The sequence below is a fragment of the Patella vulgata genome, chromosome 5 (genome assembly GCF_932274485.2).
Source record: "Patella vulgata chromosome 5, xgPatVulg1.2, whole genome shotgun sequence".
Lineage (NCBI taxonomy): Eukaryota > Metazoa > Mollusca > Gastropoda > Patellidae > Patella > Patella vulgata.
The window spans coordinates 28,758,785-28,776,551 of record NC_065883.2 but is presented as its reverse complement, the minus strand read 5'-3'; the positions used below and the strand labels follow the sequence as shown (position 1 = coordinate 28,776,551).

General features: G+C 36.0%; 1 protein-coding gene across 1 annotated transcript; it reads right to left on the bottom strand.

The window, feature by feature from the left end:
* Nucleotides 1-1,897: 1,897 nt before the first annotated feature.
* Nucleotides 1,898-4,808, bottom strand: LOC126821864 (protein HEXIM1). The gene has a single exon (XM_050550414.2). The coding sequence runs from the start codon at nucleotides 4,673-4,675 to the stop codon at nucleotides 3,827-3,829; it is 849 nt and encodes a 282-aa protein (XP_050406371.1). The 5' UTR covers nucleotides 4,676-4,808; the 3' UTR covers nucleotides 1,898-3,826.
* Nucleotides 4,809-17,767: the final 12,959 nt, after the last annotated feature.

The window sequence follows — 17,767 nt, the reverse complement described above, 5'->3', positions numbered from 1 at the left end:
TATATTGATCTAAAATTTTTATATATTAACATAAAGTGTTTCATCAGTACAGGTCTATGTGCGACTGTCATGCGCAAGACAGGGTATACTTCTAGAATACCTGATATTTTTAATACCACTTTCATATTAAGAACTGGGTTTCAAATTACAGAAAAAAAATTGGAATAGAGTATGCCAGAATACTGACAAAATCAAGTATACATGTGACCGGAAATGAATTTTCGGTGGCTCAGTGTGCTGGTTCAATAACCACCTACCTTGTTGACAGAAATTTCCTCAGGATTTTACCAATGTGGTTTCCCCTTGTCAGTGCAGGACAAAGAGCTTGGCCAGGATGACATTTAGTTGCTTGGATGGGAGAAAAAAATGGTACCATGTTATCTTTGAGTACTGTATGTAGCTAAAAGCATTGAGACAGACTGATTGTGTTTAGCTATGATGGGATGCCATTAGTTTCACCTGGTGAACTTGATTTTTTATAATACTTGCGATTTTAAATTACATATTTTGATCGGCTGTTGTACATAATATATATTTAGCCCCGTCCTTGTGACGTTAAGCGTGTTCTGTTCTAAAATGTCGGGCAAAGCCAGCTTTTAACGCTTCGATTTAAAAGAGATGATTTGTACCCAGGTCAGGTAGGATTTTATGGATGTGGCAGAATTGAAATAAATAAGAAAAATCAATCATGGTTTTGAAGAAAAAATTGGATAGTTTTGCTTATTTAATTCTAAGGTTATTCACATCAGATTATTCCAAAAGGAATTGTATAGCACCATCTCTTAGTCTTATCTCAAGAGATTAGGATTCTTATCTAGTACCATGTACATGGTAGAAAGGATTTCTTATTAATTTTTATCCAAAGAATGTACAATGGGACCTTTGAGAACTGTTTTAGTGATATTTATTGCAGGGCAACTGATCTTTCTAATATCAAAGGAAACAAATAAATGAAAAGGGGTTGAATGTCCTGTACCAACGGGGTTAATGAAGACGGCATACGCTATGCAGTGTGCTGTAAGGGAACCCCCCCCCCCGCCAGCCGTGCTACAGCCTGCTCTTATTTTGAATTCCATCTGTCAATGGTACTTTTATGGTGCCCTTTGTCCTGCACCACTAACATGGGGGAAAATCCTGAGTAAATTTCTCGGCCTAGACAATGAGTGAACCAAAGACCTAGTTGGCAAGCCAGTGCCAATTTACCATAGCTTTACTCACTGAAACATAGCAGCTTCTAACAAAACTAGGACACTATGTGCTTCCGAAAGTAATAAAGGGTTCCAATTATTCTTCTCCCAGATCAAACTTTCAATTTTAAAGAACTGAATTTGAAGAAATGAAATGTGGAGTAACGTCCTACTGTTCTGCTCCGACTGGGATAATGAAGACAAGCATATGCCAGTGTGCTACGAGAGAAATTTTGCCCAGACAGCTGAGCACCACTACGGCCAACTCTTATATCAAATTCCAACTGCCAAGGGATCTTTTACATACACGCCAATATGACCAGACACCGGAATCAAACCCACAACCTCTAGGCTAGCAAGCCAGCATCTTACTCACTTAGCCACCATGGCTCCTTTAATTTAAAGAGGTTGGATACTTAATTGTTAATACTTGGACCTGCACCCTTTTCTTTGTGGAGACAAGCATATACATGACAAAATCAGACCCTGGATCTTTAGGATAAAGACTGAAAACCTCACCCGGACTCCTTTAACTCAATTTTCAAGCATAAATAGTACAACTAACCATATTTACTCTTCAGTCAACAACCCAAAATCTGAGGGAGCATTTATTATTTAAAGCTAGGGGTCACAACGGAACTGTAACAATATTTAAGATCCAAATTTTAATTAGAAACAAGATCCCTGGGATAAACAATTTAAAACACAACTCAGTTAAACAATAAATTTAATTTTGTTATTTTTTTTTTTTAGTTTTCCATAATATTTTATAAGAAAAAGAAATAAAATAACAAATGCAATTAACATTATGTAAACTGGTATGAATATGAATGAGAGCAGTCCAGTTGCTTCACTTTTTCCAAACAAGTACTTTTGTTTCAAGGTAAAATCATTTGATGAAACTCCTGGTTAATGTAGTTACAAAACATAATTTTCTTGAAACTAGTAAGAACGTAGCACAGATTAAAGCGAATAACTAAATTATTTTTCAGAAATGAGATGGACCACAATAGATTTGAGCTCAACCTGTCAATCCACTGGGCACATCACAAATTTCATCGGTCTCATATTTTCCACCTCATTCCAATGTTTTGACATATGTGCCCATTTCCATACTTTTACTACCCTAGTAACACTACTAGATTATTTATGCAGGGTGATTACATTTAAGACTACAGTATTTGTAATGTTTGCTCCTAGAATTCTCTCTTAAAGAGTCTACATTTGCCTGATGACACTTCTTATTATGTCGGAACCAAAATTGCAATTAAACTATTTACAAAATTTTCTGATAACAGATTCCTACAATCTTTCCAGTCAACAAGGAAGAGGTAGGAGGACGAGTGTGCAAGGTGAACAATTTTCCTTACTTATAAAGCTAGCTCTCTTAAGAATTTCTTTATAGTTTAACTTGACTATACCATAACTTTATTCCAGCCTTAATACTTAAAGAGGTTTGCAGAACTACATGTACTCGCAAAAAATCATATAACCAAATTTTATTATATATTTTAACACAACTGGACCGCTTGAAACAAAATGGGCATGAAAAAGGAAAGACATTGGCAGACAATGTGACAAACTTGTGCAAAAATATTTGCATACAAAAATATTTAATATTTTGTCTACACATTTTTTTACTCAATTTTTAATATTTTCTAATCCAAATATGGATTCCCTTTTTTTATAGTTTTTATATTTTTCAAAAAGTGGAAAATATTCCTCAAAAATGTTAATTTAAAATTAACATTTTTTTTAAAATTTCTAAAATATAAAAATGTCTATATTTGTCATAATGAAATAATGCCCTAATGACGAAAGACATTTTAATAATGGCACATATACAGCAACAAATTTGTTTTATTTCCTACATTCTTTCCCTTTCCAACAAAAACATTCAACATTTCGCTCATATCATCCAAAAAATAATTTTAAGCTTTATAAACTTTTATATACATGTGAGGTTCTTCTAAAAATTTTATGCTATGTATCAAGTGGCATTATAAACGTTAAAATTAAAGTGATCATTTTTGTCTAAAACAGAATAACCATACTTACAGAAACAGACAAAAAAAAAATGTTTCTGAAGAATTTTTATATTTTTCAACTTATTATTTTCAATCAAAATTATGTTTCAACACATTTAATAACCCACAGTTCACACAACTTATTTTCATAAATTATACATACAGTTGATCACCACATAATGTTGATTGTCTTCTAAAACTACCATTACATTACAGACACCATTGAGAACAGCCAACATAGCAATATCATGCCTTTCTTTGCTAGTGTCATCAGGTGGGTGGAATATAGATTCAGACTGGTCAGATTATGCCAGCAGGGGTGGAAGCACACATATTGCTTACAAAATAGACATTGGAATCATTCAACTAAATAAGCACTACTTTGAAATAAAGTTTGCAAATAAAACTACATAAATAACTTTGGTATCACCAGTTACAAATCTGTGAACATTCACTCTCATCAAACGAGCTGCTGACCCTATAAGGGTAAATGAACTCTTCCACGAGCAGTCGACGGACAAGTTTTAGAATGTCAAGAGAAGAAATTTTGTTACGGGTATTGCTAACGGTTCTGTACACAAATTGTCAGTTGTCAACAAAATAACGTTCATTTTAGCAAGAACCATTCTTATTCTTCATTTCTTCAATTTGTTTTTTCATAGTACTGTTGTCTTCTTTCAAGCGTTTCATTTCTTCCCTCGTTGCTAAATCAAACAGCGCCAATTCTTCGCCACTGCTACTCAATGACGTCCCGTCAGAATTATCGCGTTCATTTGTTACACAATTTTGATTAGAATTCTTCAATTTTTTCTCCAGAGTTTCTACTTTTCTTTCTAATTCAACAAAATCTTTCACCAATTGTTCTTTTGACATAGTTTGTAGTCTTTCTGCGTGGATGTTATCGTATGCTTCCGAAAATTCTTTCGCTAAAAACGTTTCGTCGTCGTCTGCACAATAATCAGAATCTGAAGAACCGTCACTATTGAATGAATCTCGATGTTTGGATGAAACACTAACATTTAAATTTTCGCCATTTTCTACTTCTAATAAATCTGGGGAGGCTTCACTTTGAATGTGATCTTCCATTAGAAATTGTGTTGTATTGTACGGAGCGATCGGATGTCCTGATGCAAAAGCCTCCTGTCGTTTTTGCGTCGCGCGAATTGTCTCTTTTTCTTCCAAAGCCTTTTTTTCTGACCATGTCAACTTATCGTAAGGTTTCCATTTTCTGTGATGCTTACCACCTTTAATTCGTCGCCTTTTTCTTTTTCTGGAATTCCCTTGCTGATCGCATCCATGTTCTCCTGTTCCGACTCCAGTCTGACGTTCTTCATCCGACACAGACACATCAGATGTCGATTTATTTTCTCCAAATGAAACATTTTCTTCTGTGGGCGACTTCATTTCGTTGGTTGTTTTATTATTGTCAATGTCAACCATTATAGAATCCACCGTTGTCATTTTCGCTAAAACTTATTACATTGACCACTTTCCAAAACTGTCTATTATAACAAAAGCCGATTTGGAAATTAATCATAATAACAAAACGCAACACTCAGCCAGCTAACTTACCGACTGACACTGCCAGTTCGACAACAGCTAATATATAGGGGATGTTAATATAACAATCCGCGGAAAAAGTAGATCTAGATCTTGAAATACTTCGACTTGTTTGGCTTTCATTTGAGGCTATCACCACGTCCATTGGATGTATTTAGTTTCCGCATAATACGAACAATCTTGATTGCTATATGATTGCTCTAGATCGTTTGAAATGAATACAAATCCAGATGTTTTGTTGTTCTAAATTCTTCGCGTAAGAATATTTGGTTTTCGATGTTTACACGTGACCTCAAGGGAGACAACTGTAAAAAATTGCCTTCATGCGTGAAAAAACTATTTTAGGACGTGCATAAGCATTTTGTTATCTATTTTTGGCTGTTTTAATACAAATGAGATACAAAATTGCGGTACAGCGATTAAATAGAAATTTATTTCTTATAAGAGATTGAACATAACTCGTCACTTATTTCATTTAGCTTGAAGAAAAAAAGAAGTGGTAAAGAAAACCCGAATGATAGGGCCTACATAGGCCCATTTTATTTACATTTACACAGGATATCAGCACAGTGTTTCGTTTGATAAATCCACACACAACACTGTTGTATCAATGCATAAATCTTGTATCTGGTCAATCCGATAGCTTTCTTCGTTTAAATTATGCCTACTACGAATCGCAATTCGACATGGAAAATACAATTCAGTTTCAAAGAAGAAGAGTTTGCAAAAAAAAAAAAAAAAAATAAAAAATAAATAAATAAATAAATATGCACGCACACAGATTATTTTTTTTTACTATTTTTTTAAATTTAAAAATGTTGACCGCCTATCGCCAACCACTCCAATGTGTTCACAGAGAGGTATTGTAAGTGACCTAGCGAATACTCATTCACTGCTGACCGATCAGTGTGTAACCACTTGTCACGGGGATGGGAGAAGGGCTACCTAATTAGAAGCGAAACGAATCCTTTTATCCCCTAATTTTTTTTTTTGTCCCCCGCCTTTCGAAGAAAGCAGGGGACTATTAAAATGGGTTCGTCCGTCTGTCTGTCTGTCCGTCTGTCTGTCCGTCACACTTTTTGGGACACAATAACTCTCTTCCTAATTGAGCTAGAATGTTCAAACTTGGTGTATGTGTTTATTAGGTCAATGCCTTGATGGAGTTCGAAGATGAGCATTTTCCGCTTAGGGTAAGCAGAGATAAGCAATTTGATTGGTTGATGCTTTGGGACACGATAACTCTCTTCCTAATTGGGCTAGAATGTTCAAACTTGGTGTATGTGTTGATTAGGTCAATGCCTTGATGGAGTTCGAAGATGAGCATTTTCCGCTTAGGGTAAGCAGAGATAAGCAATTTGATTGGTTGATGCTTTGGGACACGATAACTTTTAATTGAGCTAGAATGTTCAAACTTGGTGTATGTGTTTATTAGGTCAATGCCTTGATGGAGTTCGAAGATGAGCATTTTCCGCTTAGGGTAAGCAGAGATAAGCAATTTGATTGGTTGATACTTTGGGGCACGATAACTCTTTGCCTAATTGAGCTAGAATGTTCAAACTTGGTGTATGTGTTGATTAGGTCAATGCCTTGATGGAGTTCGAAGATGAGCATTTTCCGCTTAGGGTAAGCAGAGATAAGCAATTTGATTGGTTGATGCTTTGGGACACGATAACTTTAGTTCTAATTAAGTGAGATTGATGAAACTTGGTGTATAGTTTCATTACATCAATACCTTGACTAAGTTCAATCATGAGCATTTTCTACTCAGGCTAAGCAGAGCGATAAGCAATTTGATTGGTCGAGACATTGGAACACAATAATTCACATTCTAATTGATGTAGAATGTTCAAACTTGGTGTAGGCTTTCATTAGGTGAATGCCTTGATGGAGTTCAATGATGAACACTGTATGCTTACGGTAAGCAGAGATAAGAAATCTGATTGGTTGATGCTTTGGGGCATGATAACTTTGAGAGAGATGAAACTCCGAATATAGATTCATTATATCATTACCTTGACTAAGTTCGATGGTGAAAATTTTCTGCTAAGGCTAAGGAGCAATAAGCAATTTAATTGATTGGTCAAGACTTTGGAACATAACAACTCTGCTTTTAATTGAGGTAGAATGTTTAAACTTGATGTAGATGTTCATTAGGTGAATGTCTTGACTAAGTTCAATGATTAACATTTCGAGCTGAAGCCAAGCAGAGCTTATCAGTTTCATAATCTTGATTCTATTTGATAGACAGTGATGAAACTTAGTCTATAGTTTAACTGTTCGATACTTTTGAAAAAAATAAATGTTCTATTAATTAATACGTGTCATCTAATTATTTTGCTATTTCGGCGGGGGACATCAGCCTCACTGTTGGCTTGTTTTAAATATTATTCCTATATTTATTTTTTAAGAAAAAAGAAGCTAGGCTGTCAATGTAAATATTCAAAAAAGAAAAGAAAACATTTTCAAGCAAGAATGTACCTGGTTAATGAATACTCATGTGTAGACGATACCTTATTCAATACCATGGCATATATTCGCCTTAATAAACTAATACGTCGGATATTACCGTAACTTACCGAGGAATGTCAATTGTTGTTGAATATTATTGCTTAAAAAAAACAATAGCACGTTATTTTATTCAGTCTGATATGATAATAAACGCACTTGTAGTTCTTTCTTTTTATTTTCATTTCAAGGCAGGCTACACGATTTCTTGTTTTAATTTACATTAAAGGGACTATCCCGATTTAAACAGAGTCTCAAAAATAAAAGTCCGAGTTCGTATGAAATTTAAGCGCCAAAATATAGAGGAATGGTGTATTTACCCTGCCTCAAAATATCAGCTCAAAATATTGAGTTGTTTGGACGTGAACGTCAAAAATGCTTATCCGGACACGTAACCCTTTAAAGATTTTTGGTCATTTTTTTCGTTGGGTGACCTGATAATCTATCGCCGTTCCTTTAGAGGTCTATACAATGAATGACCCATGTGCCGTACTGGATAACGAAACGTAAATTTCACGTACACATTGTTTTTATAAAATAAAAGTCTGGTTTTATCCAGACACCGCATAATACAGCTTGAGACACCGGTCTCCATTTCCAGATGAAGACTGACGGGTGTAAGTTGTTTGAAAACATATCACAAATATTGAATTAGTTGATCGGCCCTTAGGTACGGGATATTAAGGAGTTTTAACACAAAATTAAGCAGTTTTATTTTATGATCAGTAGTGGAATACCGCGTTTTATCAGTGAAATAAAAGTGTTATTCCACTGGCTAGTTGTTTTTACCTAAAATGATTGTAAAATCATAAAATAAATAGAACATTTGTCGTTTTGTCGTGAATAACATATTTTATTTCATCTCTAAGCAAGAAAACGTTTATATTTTCACCCATGCTACGCATTCGTGAAAATATAAGTTTTCTTGCTTCTCGATGAAATAAAATATGTTATTCACTCTAAAACGACAAATATCCTCTATTTATTCTCCAAAATATTATCGGGATTGGCCCTTTAACTGATAATCTGCGATTAAACTGCCTATTGCAGGTCTTTCTTTAGGCCTGAAATATTTTCTAAATTGTTAATTAGACATTGATTAACTTATCCAGGCCATAGATGCCATCGGATTTCTCCGATATTAAATAGATTAGAACAGTTCAGCCATATTTTAATTTAAGCTAAACATGGAGGAGCAAGACTTAGCTTCGAACAACCAGTACGGTGCTTGAAATTATTGCACACGTCTTTTCAAACCTTCAAAGGCTAATATCTTCGCTCGCAATAGAGTAATTTGAATGAAATTTTCAAATTATTCATTTTACATTATCTATTTTCGAACTATTATAGTAAGAATGGCTAGCCCTTTATCTAAATCTTACATAATGTATCTTTAATAAGAGCTGTATATGATATATCTAACCAGGTATAGCAATATAATTATCTCAAAGATTATGGACATGCGCCTGTAATGCATCTGTTTCAAATAGATTCTTTTGTGTGTTTGGGGGGGGGGGGGAAGGTTCTTTATATTCATGAAGAGCTGCCCACCTGACTAATAAAAGGAAATAAATGGGGTTTTTTTGCTCTACGTATCTCATCCAATTCCTGGAATTCCCAGCGGGTGGAGACAGCACATGGAAATGGAATCCAAAGGAAAGTGGTTGAATGTCTGTTAGTATAAACTCCAAAAGAGTAACATAACGTTCGTATGTGTGTTTGGTAGTGGGCTGTCAGTCATGTGTTTTAAAGGAGCTAAATCGCTATTCTTCTGCACCTAGAAATGGACACAAATTTGTCGCAGCGCATATAATAATGTATTATGAATGTATATAAACTGATTTACATTCAATCGTTTCTGTTTTTATTGTAATTTCTAATCAGTTAAATTCGGCGAAATACGCGGAAAGTCCAAATTGAATGACAGTCTTTGGCGTCTGCTTATTCCAGTCTACACCAATAATCCTCTATTGTGGGGTATCTTTAGCCTCATTCATGGAGTCACTTCATTACAAATGGCACTCGAAAGCATTCTGGCACGGGATTCGTGTGTCAATTTTAGAATTTTCATTTTGTCTTAAACATACATTATGGGAGATAAGATAAAGAGATGGCAGTTCTCGCTATAATAGTTAAAAACTAGATAGTGTAAAGGTAATTTGCTGAAAATTTCAGTCAAATTGATCCACTATGAGCCGAGAAAGAAGCCGGTGAAATTTTTGCACAGTCTCGGTTATCATTACTAAAATCATTAATATAAACAGCATAGTCTCGATTATCCACTTTTTCTGATTTAATTATCTTTGGCCGTTAGCGGCATATAGGAATCTAATCCAGCCTACATCGAAGGCTAGCCTTGACATAAGTTAATTAATGTCTAATTGATAATTTAGATAACATTTCAGGCCTAAAGAAAGACTTGTAATAAGCAGATTTTGCTCTTGCATAATGCGTGTTTAAATATTGGATATCACGGTAAGATAACAACATCAATGTTGATTTAAATTGACCAACAAGTCGAAGACTGTGGGTGATACTGAGTTAGTGACTTGACTCCTTTAAACTATAATATGTAGGTTCATTAAATTGTTTTCGATGGAAGATTTTACGCAAAGTAGAAGCACTTTTAAGGGGTTTTTTTTCTCTAACTATTAGACTGACGAAGTGAGACTTAGTCCGCTTCCTACACATGTACAAATTACCGGGATGTGTTTATTTATTTAGCTTTATCCAAGGTCCGCTTTCACACGGAAGAAATTTTAATGGTCTAAATGCAGATACTAAATATGCAGATACTATGATTTAGATAAGACTTAAAGATACGTCCCCACAGACGTATTTATGGAGTGGTTGTTTCCAATACAAGTATGGTAATTTGGGTATAATAATATATGGAAAGTAGAGACACCGAATCTTACGAGGAAAATACTAGATTCCTTGAAAAACACCCATAGAGCACGTACAGGACAAAAACGAAAGGGGGTCACTAATTGACAGCCCGAAGGTTAAGGGATGTCTGCTCGAGTGACGTCAAAGGTTGCAGGCGTAGATTGTCTGACCCCTTTGCGTTAGTGAGCGCTTGATGTATGTTGATAAATTTGATCATGGTGAGTGGAAAAAGTCAGAGACTTAAACGTACAATATATAGTTTCTGTGATAAAAACCGCGGAAAAAGACTTCTATATTTATGGCAAATGGACAATGATTAAAGAGAGCATTGTCTTTTTTATGCAATGAATTAACCTCCGACTTGGTGCTAGTTACCACGACTCAAACATAACTTATTTTAATAGGTTTTTTTAAAGCTTTGGTATTATTTCCTCGCGATTACAACGTTTTGATAGGGATTTGAAGCTAATTTTTGATAGATTAATTAGTTTGAATATGTTTTAGTTCAAATATATCATCAAATCACCCAGTTTGTACATGGGAAGGTACGTCGCTCATGCAGTATATTTCAAATCGATTTTTTAGACATAGGAAGAGATAGTATTACCCGAGCTGTAGTGGTCCGCCTTCTTATGTTGGTTTCCAACTGTCATCCATAAATTTTGTTAGGTATCATGATAAAATTGTTAAAAAAATTTTTTGATCAATCCCACCCGACCCAATACAGACATTAAAACAAACCCCAAAACAAATCTGTTTGAAATGATATTTGATTACTTATTACATTTTGTCGATCAGGTGTCCATTATGATAACTTCACACTGACGATTCTGTTACAATCTAACCAGAAACAAACAAAACAGATTGTTACAGGGAGAAAAATAAAGAAAGCTATTCGTGGGATTAACAAAGCCTATAGAAAAATAAACAAGGTAAAACATTCACCTCACAATTGATTGTATTAAAGTAGCCGTAACGATAGGTAACACGGGTCATGGGTCAATTAAGTGGACACAAGCCTTTAGGCCAGACCAATTTCAAGAGTCGTAGCAAGCTTTCTTCTCTGAATAAAATGAAATGAAATGGGGTCTAACGTCCTACTGTTCTGCTCCTATACTGGGCTAATGAAGACGGGCATACGCCATACAGTGTGCTATGAGGGAAATTTTGCCCGGGCAGCGGCACTATCGCCTACTCTTAAGCAGTGGACACATTAGCCGAATCGTTCGGCCGAATCAATCGGCGCCGAATTTTATTCGGCCGAATGGGTGGACACACTAGCTGAATGCTTCGCCCGATTTAGCCTGCCGATTGCATCACCTTTCAGGTCACATGATTAAACATGACGGCGTCTATGTCTTCAATCTATCATGTGACTTCTCGATATGAGTGGTGATTGGCTAATGAATTCTATATTCGACCGAAAGCTTCGGCGAAGCGGACACACCAGGCGAATATAATTCGCCCGAATAAATATTCGGCCGAATATATCAAACCTGTTTGATTCGGGCGAATCATTCGGCCGAATGACAGCGGTGGACACACTATATAGGCGAATTTCGACGCCGATTGATTCGGCCGAATCATTCGGCTAGTGTGTCCACCGCTTTATATCGAATTCCAACTGCCAAGGGATCTTTTACGTGCATTTCAATGTATACACGGGACCTCGGTTTTTCGTCTCATCCGAAGGACTAGACAGCTGTCCTTGTCAGGCCCTCCGTCCTGCATCACTGACAAGGGGGAACCACGCCGGAAAATCTGGATGAACTTTCTCGGCCAATGCAGGGATCGAACACCCGACCTCCAGGCTAGCGAGCCAGCGTCTTACCCACTTAGCCACGTGATTCCCTCTCTAAATAAAAAAAAAATTAAAAACAAAAATGCTCAATAACTGGGCATGATAATCAAAACTATGGACAGCAAATAATGCGATTTCGTATAGGTCTTTGGGGTGTAGATTGGTCTAGCTCTTGCGATTTAGATCAGGAGATCTGTCATTGAGTCAAAAGTGCCGAACGTGGTTTCGATCCCACGCTGTATACGAGGCAATGATTAGGATCGCCCGCCCAACCTCGTGCGTTATGTTAGCCCCGAAATGACCTAATTTGCGTTGTGTGGACCTCACCCCCTCCCCACCCCTCGCTTCTCTGTCCCTCTCGTAAAGTGTCTCAGACCTGCGCTTTACAAGGACCAATACCCTTTATTTATTCCCTTTATACGTTGTGTGCACATTCCTTAGTCATTTTGATAGCTGTTGTGACGGTTGACTATAAGAGAGATACGTCCCTTTTTTGTGTCGGGGTGGGGATTTCACACAGATTCCGAGCCTAAAACACCTTGTATTATACACAAGATGGGACATATACCTTCCCAAATCTTCAGTCGCGACCTTTCAATGACTCATCGAACTAAGGTTGTGGATATGAATCCAACACGCCCCCCCCCCCCCCCGCCCCGCCATCACCCAACGGCACCACACGTATTATGAAGAAATCATGGAATAACATCTTGAGGTTTGTCACATTTACTTTCATGCATATTGGTGTATTTAGGCTATGTTGTCAATCTTTTTTGATTTATAAAAATCGGTCAAGATGTTTTACTGGAATGAGATGAGTGATGTAGCTTGCCGATACCAATCTCATTAGTTCGGAGCATGCAAGTGGATACTAATTTCAGTTGTACCTTTGCTTTTATTGTTATGCTTTTGATATTGAAAACTTACACACCCCAAAGTGTTTTACACTGATATTATTAAACAATTTTGTATCAAATCAAGGTACGACATCTAGCAGAATGAAAGAATTGCGATCTGTTCTAACCAGAAATCGTCGGTCAAAAAATAAATTTAGTTAGGTAAAATTAAGCATTACAGCTGCTTGATGGTTTATACCATACCTCTTTGATATCTAATTGTCAAATGGAACATACATTATGCAAGAGCTAAATCTGCCTATTGTAGGTCTTTCTTTAGGCCTAAAATGTTATCTAAATTATTAATTAGACATTCATTAACTTATCCAGACCACAATCAACTCTCGGTGCCATTGCTAGCCTGCGATATTAAGCGATTTTTTGAAAAAATAATTAAACGTAAAATCGAGACTTTGTTTTGTTTTTTTAATCGAACGTAAATGTGGATAATCGAGACTTTTTTTTTATTTTATCGTGCTGATGATTGAGGCTAGCCTAAAATTCAAAGCTAATATCTCGGTTCCAGGTGGAGCAATTGATCTGAAATTTTCAGCATATTCTATATTTATGTTATCTATTTTTTAAAACTATTATAGCGACAACTGACAACTCTTTATCTAATCTCCCAATGCCACTTTAAAAGCAATATTCCAAATGTAATAAAATAACCATAGCTGTATGAATATTCACAATTCATTATTCGTCAAGCCTGGTATGAAACATCACGCCCTTGAAGAGATCTCGATTTTTGCTAGCCTGGAGGTCGGGTGTTCGATCCCTGCATTGGCCGAGAAAGTTCATCCAGATTTTCCGACGTGGTTTCCCCTTGTCAGTGATGCAGGACGGAGGGCCTGACAAGGACAGCTGTCTAGTCATTCGGATGAGACGAAAAACCGAGGTCCCGTGTACACATTGGCGTGCACGTAAAAGATCCCTTGACAGTTGGAATTCGATATAAGAGCAGGCCGTAGTGCCGCTGTCCGGGCAAAATTTCCCTCATAGCACACTGTATGGCGTATGCCCGTCTTCATTAGCCCAGTTAGGAGCAAAACAGTAGGACGTTAAACCCCATTTCATTTCATTTCGATACAGTAAAACAGTTATATATTCTAGTTGGCCTAACGCCTTCCGTCTTTTTTATTATGGGCTGTGGTATATATATTATATAATGCCCTATATACCACACTCGTTTACTATGACTGCACGCAGTTTCTGAACTACACTGTACTATCTTATAGTTATATACGCTACAAACTGTGTAATATCAGCCCCAGATAAACAACACATTACCGGACTATAAACAGTTATAATGTCATTTGTATATTTAGACAAAAGTAAGTTTAGTGGTTGGGTTCGGATTTCAAAGATTATTGCTGAAAATCCGATTATTGCAGTAACGTTGCTTTGAATGCGTCTAGGTGTGTGTTGAAATTCGGTGCGTTCAACATCCCTCCCCAAGACGATGTAACCGAGAAAATAATTATTCATAGCAAAAATCTGCAAAATTGTCCAAAACAACTTTAAAAGCAGAATAATCTTAGCGACCCCCCCCCCCCCCCCGATATCTTTGTTTTAAAAATCTTACTGATCTCGGTTATGGACACGTACTGTAACATATCGTGCACGCGAAACGGTATGCTGGATCTTTTCAAAACATTCGTGGGTTGTCTGGGAGGTTGACGATTTAAGTTGACCCTGCTTAGAGCTTTTGGGGATTCACTTCAACAATTAAGTGATTTAATTTGCGTATTATCTCCTTTCAGCTATTTATTGTACACAGTAGTTTTAATATCTTTTCTATTATGTACTTAAGGGTTTTATAATTTTAAATAGATGTTTTATGGATTTTGAGAAAATATACACCATGCTCCAGATATACGAGACTTTTGTAATTAAGATATTGGCTATTCTCTGGATCTTTGCTGTCTTTATAAATTTTGTCCCTGAACTCCCTTTGAAAAAAACATCCACCATGATCCCGATAGATTTATGTTATATTTTGTGTATGAAACGTGTCAAATTTGTGTATGCCTGATAATTTTGTTTTACATGTGCTTGCATTGTCTATATTTTACACCTTTAAAGTGCCACAGAGCAGTGAAACTGACAATGTTCAGCGCTCTGAATATGATTAATATTATATACGATATTTCTAATCAAAATGCTGTCTCTTCTCCGGAGCTTTGCTGCTTTCATATATCATGGTCCTTTCACTTCTTTCAAAACAATTAACACTATATATATATATAAGTAAAATTTATGTTGGCGAAATGAAACTACATAATTAATTATGCTAACGTTTTCACAACCGGAGTTGCTCTTCAGGCATTTATTATAGAAAGGTAGAAAGCGTCACTTTGCTTTTCCTCTAAATAAATTATACTACAATAATTGTGTCAATTTTCAGTCGTGTGTATATATATTGTTTATTTACTATAGAGGAAATATATAAAACATTTTAACAATCACATGTAAGGGTTTATAATTACATTAATTTCATCCGTTACTTACAGGAAACTGGTTTTTATTTCAACTTCTCTGTTTATTTTAAAGAAACTAGACCATATCTTAAAAATTTCTCCATTTAATATTATAATTTTAGTTCAACGGATATTGAAAGAAAAAATTATCCAGCCTATATTTCATTTATGCAATAACAGAAACCGAATATGAAAATTCCAAATGATTCACATCCGCTATAAAATCTATTAACGCTTCACATGTATATATATATATATATAGAACAATTGCCAACGCCCACGTCAAATTGTTGATGGTAATTGTCTTCTTGAAGACAGCAGGCGAGTGGCCGCGGTGGGGGGGGGGGGGGGGCTCTCTCTACTCACGCAGAGCTTATAACCCGACAACATTTTAACCCGACACAGTACGGCAACCCGACAGTGGTACAATACGGAGGGCCTGACAGGGGATAACGTAAGTCTAATGGATGGGACGAAAAATCGAGGTTCCGTGTACATATTAACGAGCACGTAAAAGACCCCCCCTGACAGTTGGAATTCAATATAAGAGTAGGCCGTAGCGCCGCTATAGATATGCGGGTAAAGTTTCCCTCGCAGTACACATTAAAATTGTCGTAATGTCGCATAAAGATGTCGTGATATCGGGTTGTCGCCTTATGAAGGGCGACATCACGACATGATACCAATCAGCCACCATAAGAGACCCATAAGAGAGCCGTAGATAGTCTATACCAGGAGCGATCACTGCCATGGTGACTGAGAAATAGCCTCAGATGCAAGGAAATGGACTTCAAACCACCTCTCGAGGCTCCGCCGGAACAGCCGCTCGCCCCGATCATTTTTCTGCACACGCCCCTGAAGTGGGGTCCAATATTTCAGTTAGTAAATCTAAATTTCAAATTTCTGGCACGTTTATAATGTGACTATTAACATTATTTGTGCTATATCCATAAGCTGTCCTTAATTTGGAATGCAGTAAACCGTAAAGCAGTTCTTTAAAAAAAGAAAAAAGAACGATTCGGTATTTTCCCCTTGTTAAATATGCATATGACTTTATATAGTGCTCATGTTCATAATGCGACTGTGTGTAATATATACGGTCAATTTATCGACCTATTGTCGATTTTAAAAATAAATAAACAAAATAAAGCACTTGAAATAAAGCTATTCAAGATAATGGGCTTATAATATAATAGGTCATCGATTGTCAGCATATATACAAAATAAATATTTCGTTGCATTGAAGTGATTGCAAAATGAAATTTCTTGGGAGTGTATTATTGTTTTATTTGGTTGTTATTATTTGTTTTGTTTCGTTTCTGTTTTGTTTGTTTATTTTTATCTGTACGATATCCAGTTTAGGTTTTGTTCTAAAAAAACAAAACAACGAGGGAGCTTGAAGTATATGTGGGCTGTTTAAATATCATTTTACCATGTCCATTCCTAGTTTGCAGCTGAATATACGTCATTTTCTAAAATTCATATGCCGGGTCCGCATGATCAAGATTTCGAGAATTAATATGAGAAACACTTGTTAATTATTTGACTTAAATATTAATTTTTAAAAAGGCATCTTTTTTTGACTTAATTAGGCGTTTAGATACCATAATATGGTACATAATTTTGACTTGACTTTGATACATCCTACAATAAATAACAGTGCGCCTTGTATTATGACTTTCAAAGTCGACACGTTTCTTGTAGCCCAGGTTAACCACTTACTATATAATCATAATCTTCTACGTTTTGATAATCGAGGCGATATTGACATAATCTGTATATTCGACAGGACTGCTTCATATTCACAAGTAAATGTTACTAAAAATAGATCGCAGCCAAGCGAAAGATATATTTTTGCTCCCTGAAAGTACGCATCTTTGTTTACAGACATTTTCTTTTTTCTGACAATTCCAAATAATTATAATCCTTCCACCCTCTGCTTCGAAAGAATTGTTGTATGTTTTAAATGTAGGATATTCATTGACCTTCTTTCTTTGATCTGATCGGCTTCATTATCCCAGCTAGTACAAAATGGGTCGTCTTTCCTCAATGAGTAAACTGTATATACAGAGGGTCATCTCGCAATAACACTGGTGTTCGAAGGTCATACATGCGATCCATTTTCATTACCGAGTCCCCGTTATAACAGTCGTATGATCCGATATCCTCTTATTAGCTTTGTTTTGAAATAATAACCGGGCTTAAATAATACACATCTTCGATAGCTAGGAAAAATAACCCGCCTAACGGTTTAAACGATGCTCGGTCCTTGCATCTAGGATATTTTGGGTTGCCCTATTTAATCATTCGTCCATGGGAAGAATATATTTATATTGATTTATGTATTTTTATATTTAAAGTACATGGTCATTTTCTGTTGTCACATTAGCTCATCTCCATTATAACTGTATTGAGATATATA

Coding starts and splice junctions, on each gene's coding strand:
- LOC126821864 (XM_050550414.2), bottom strand. CDS start 4,675: ATGACAACGGTGGATTCTATAATGGTTGACATTGACAATAATAAAACA.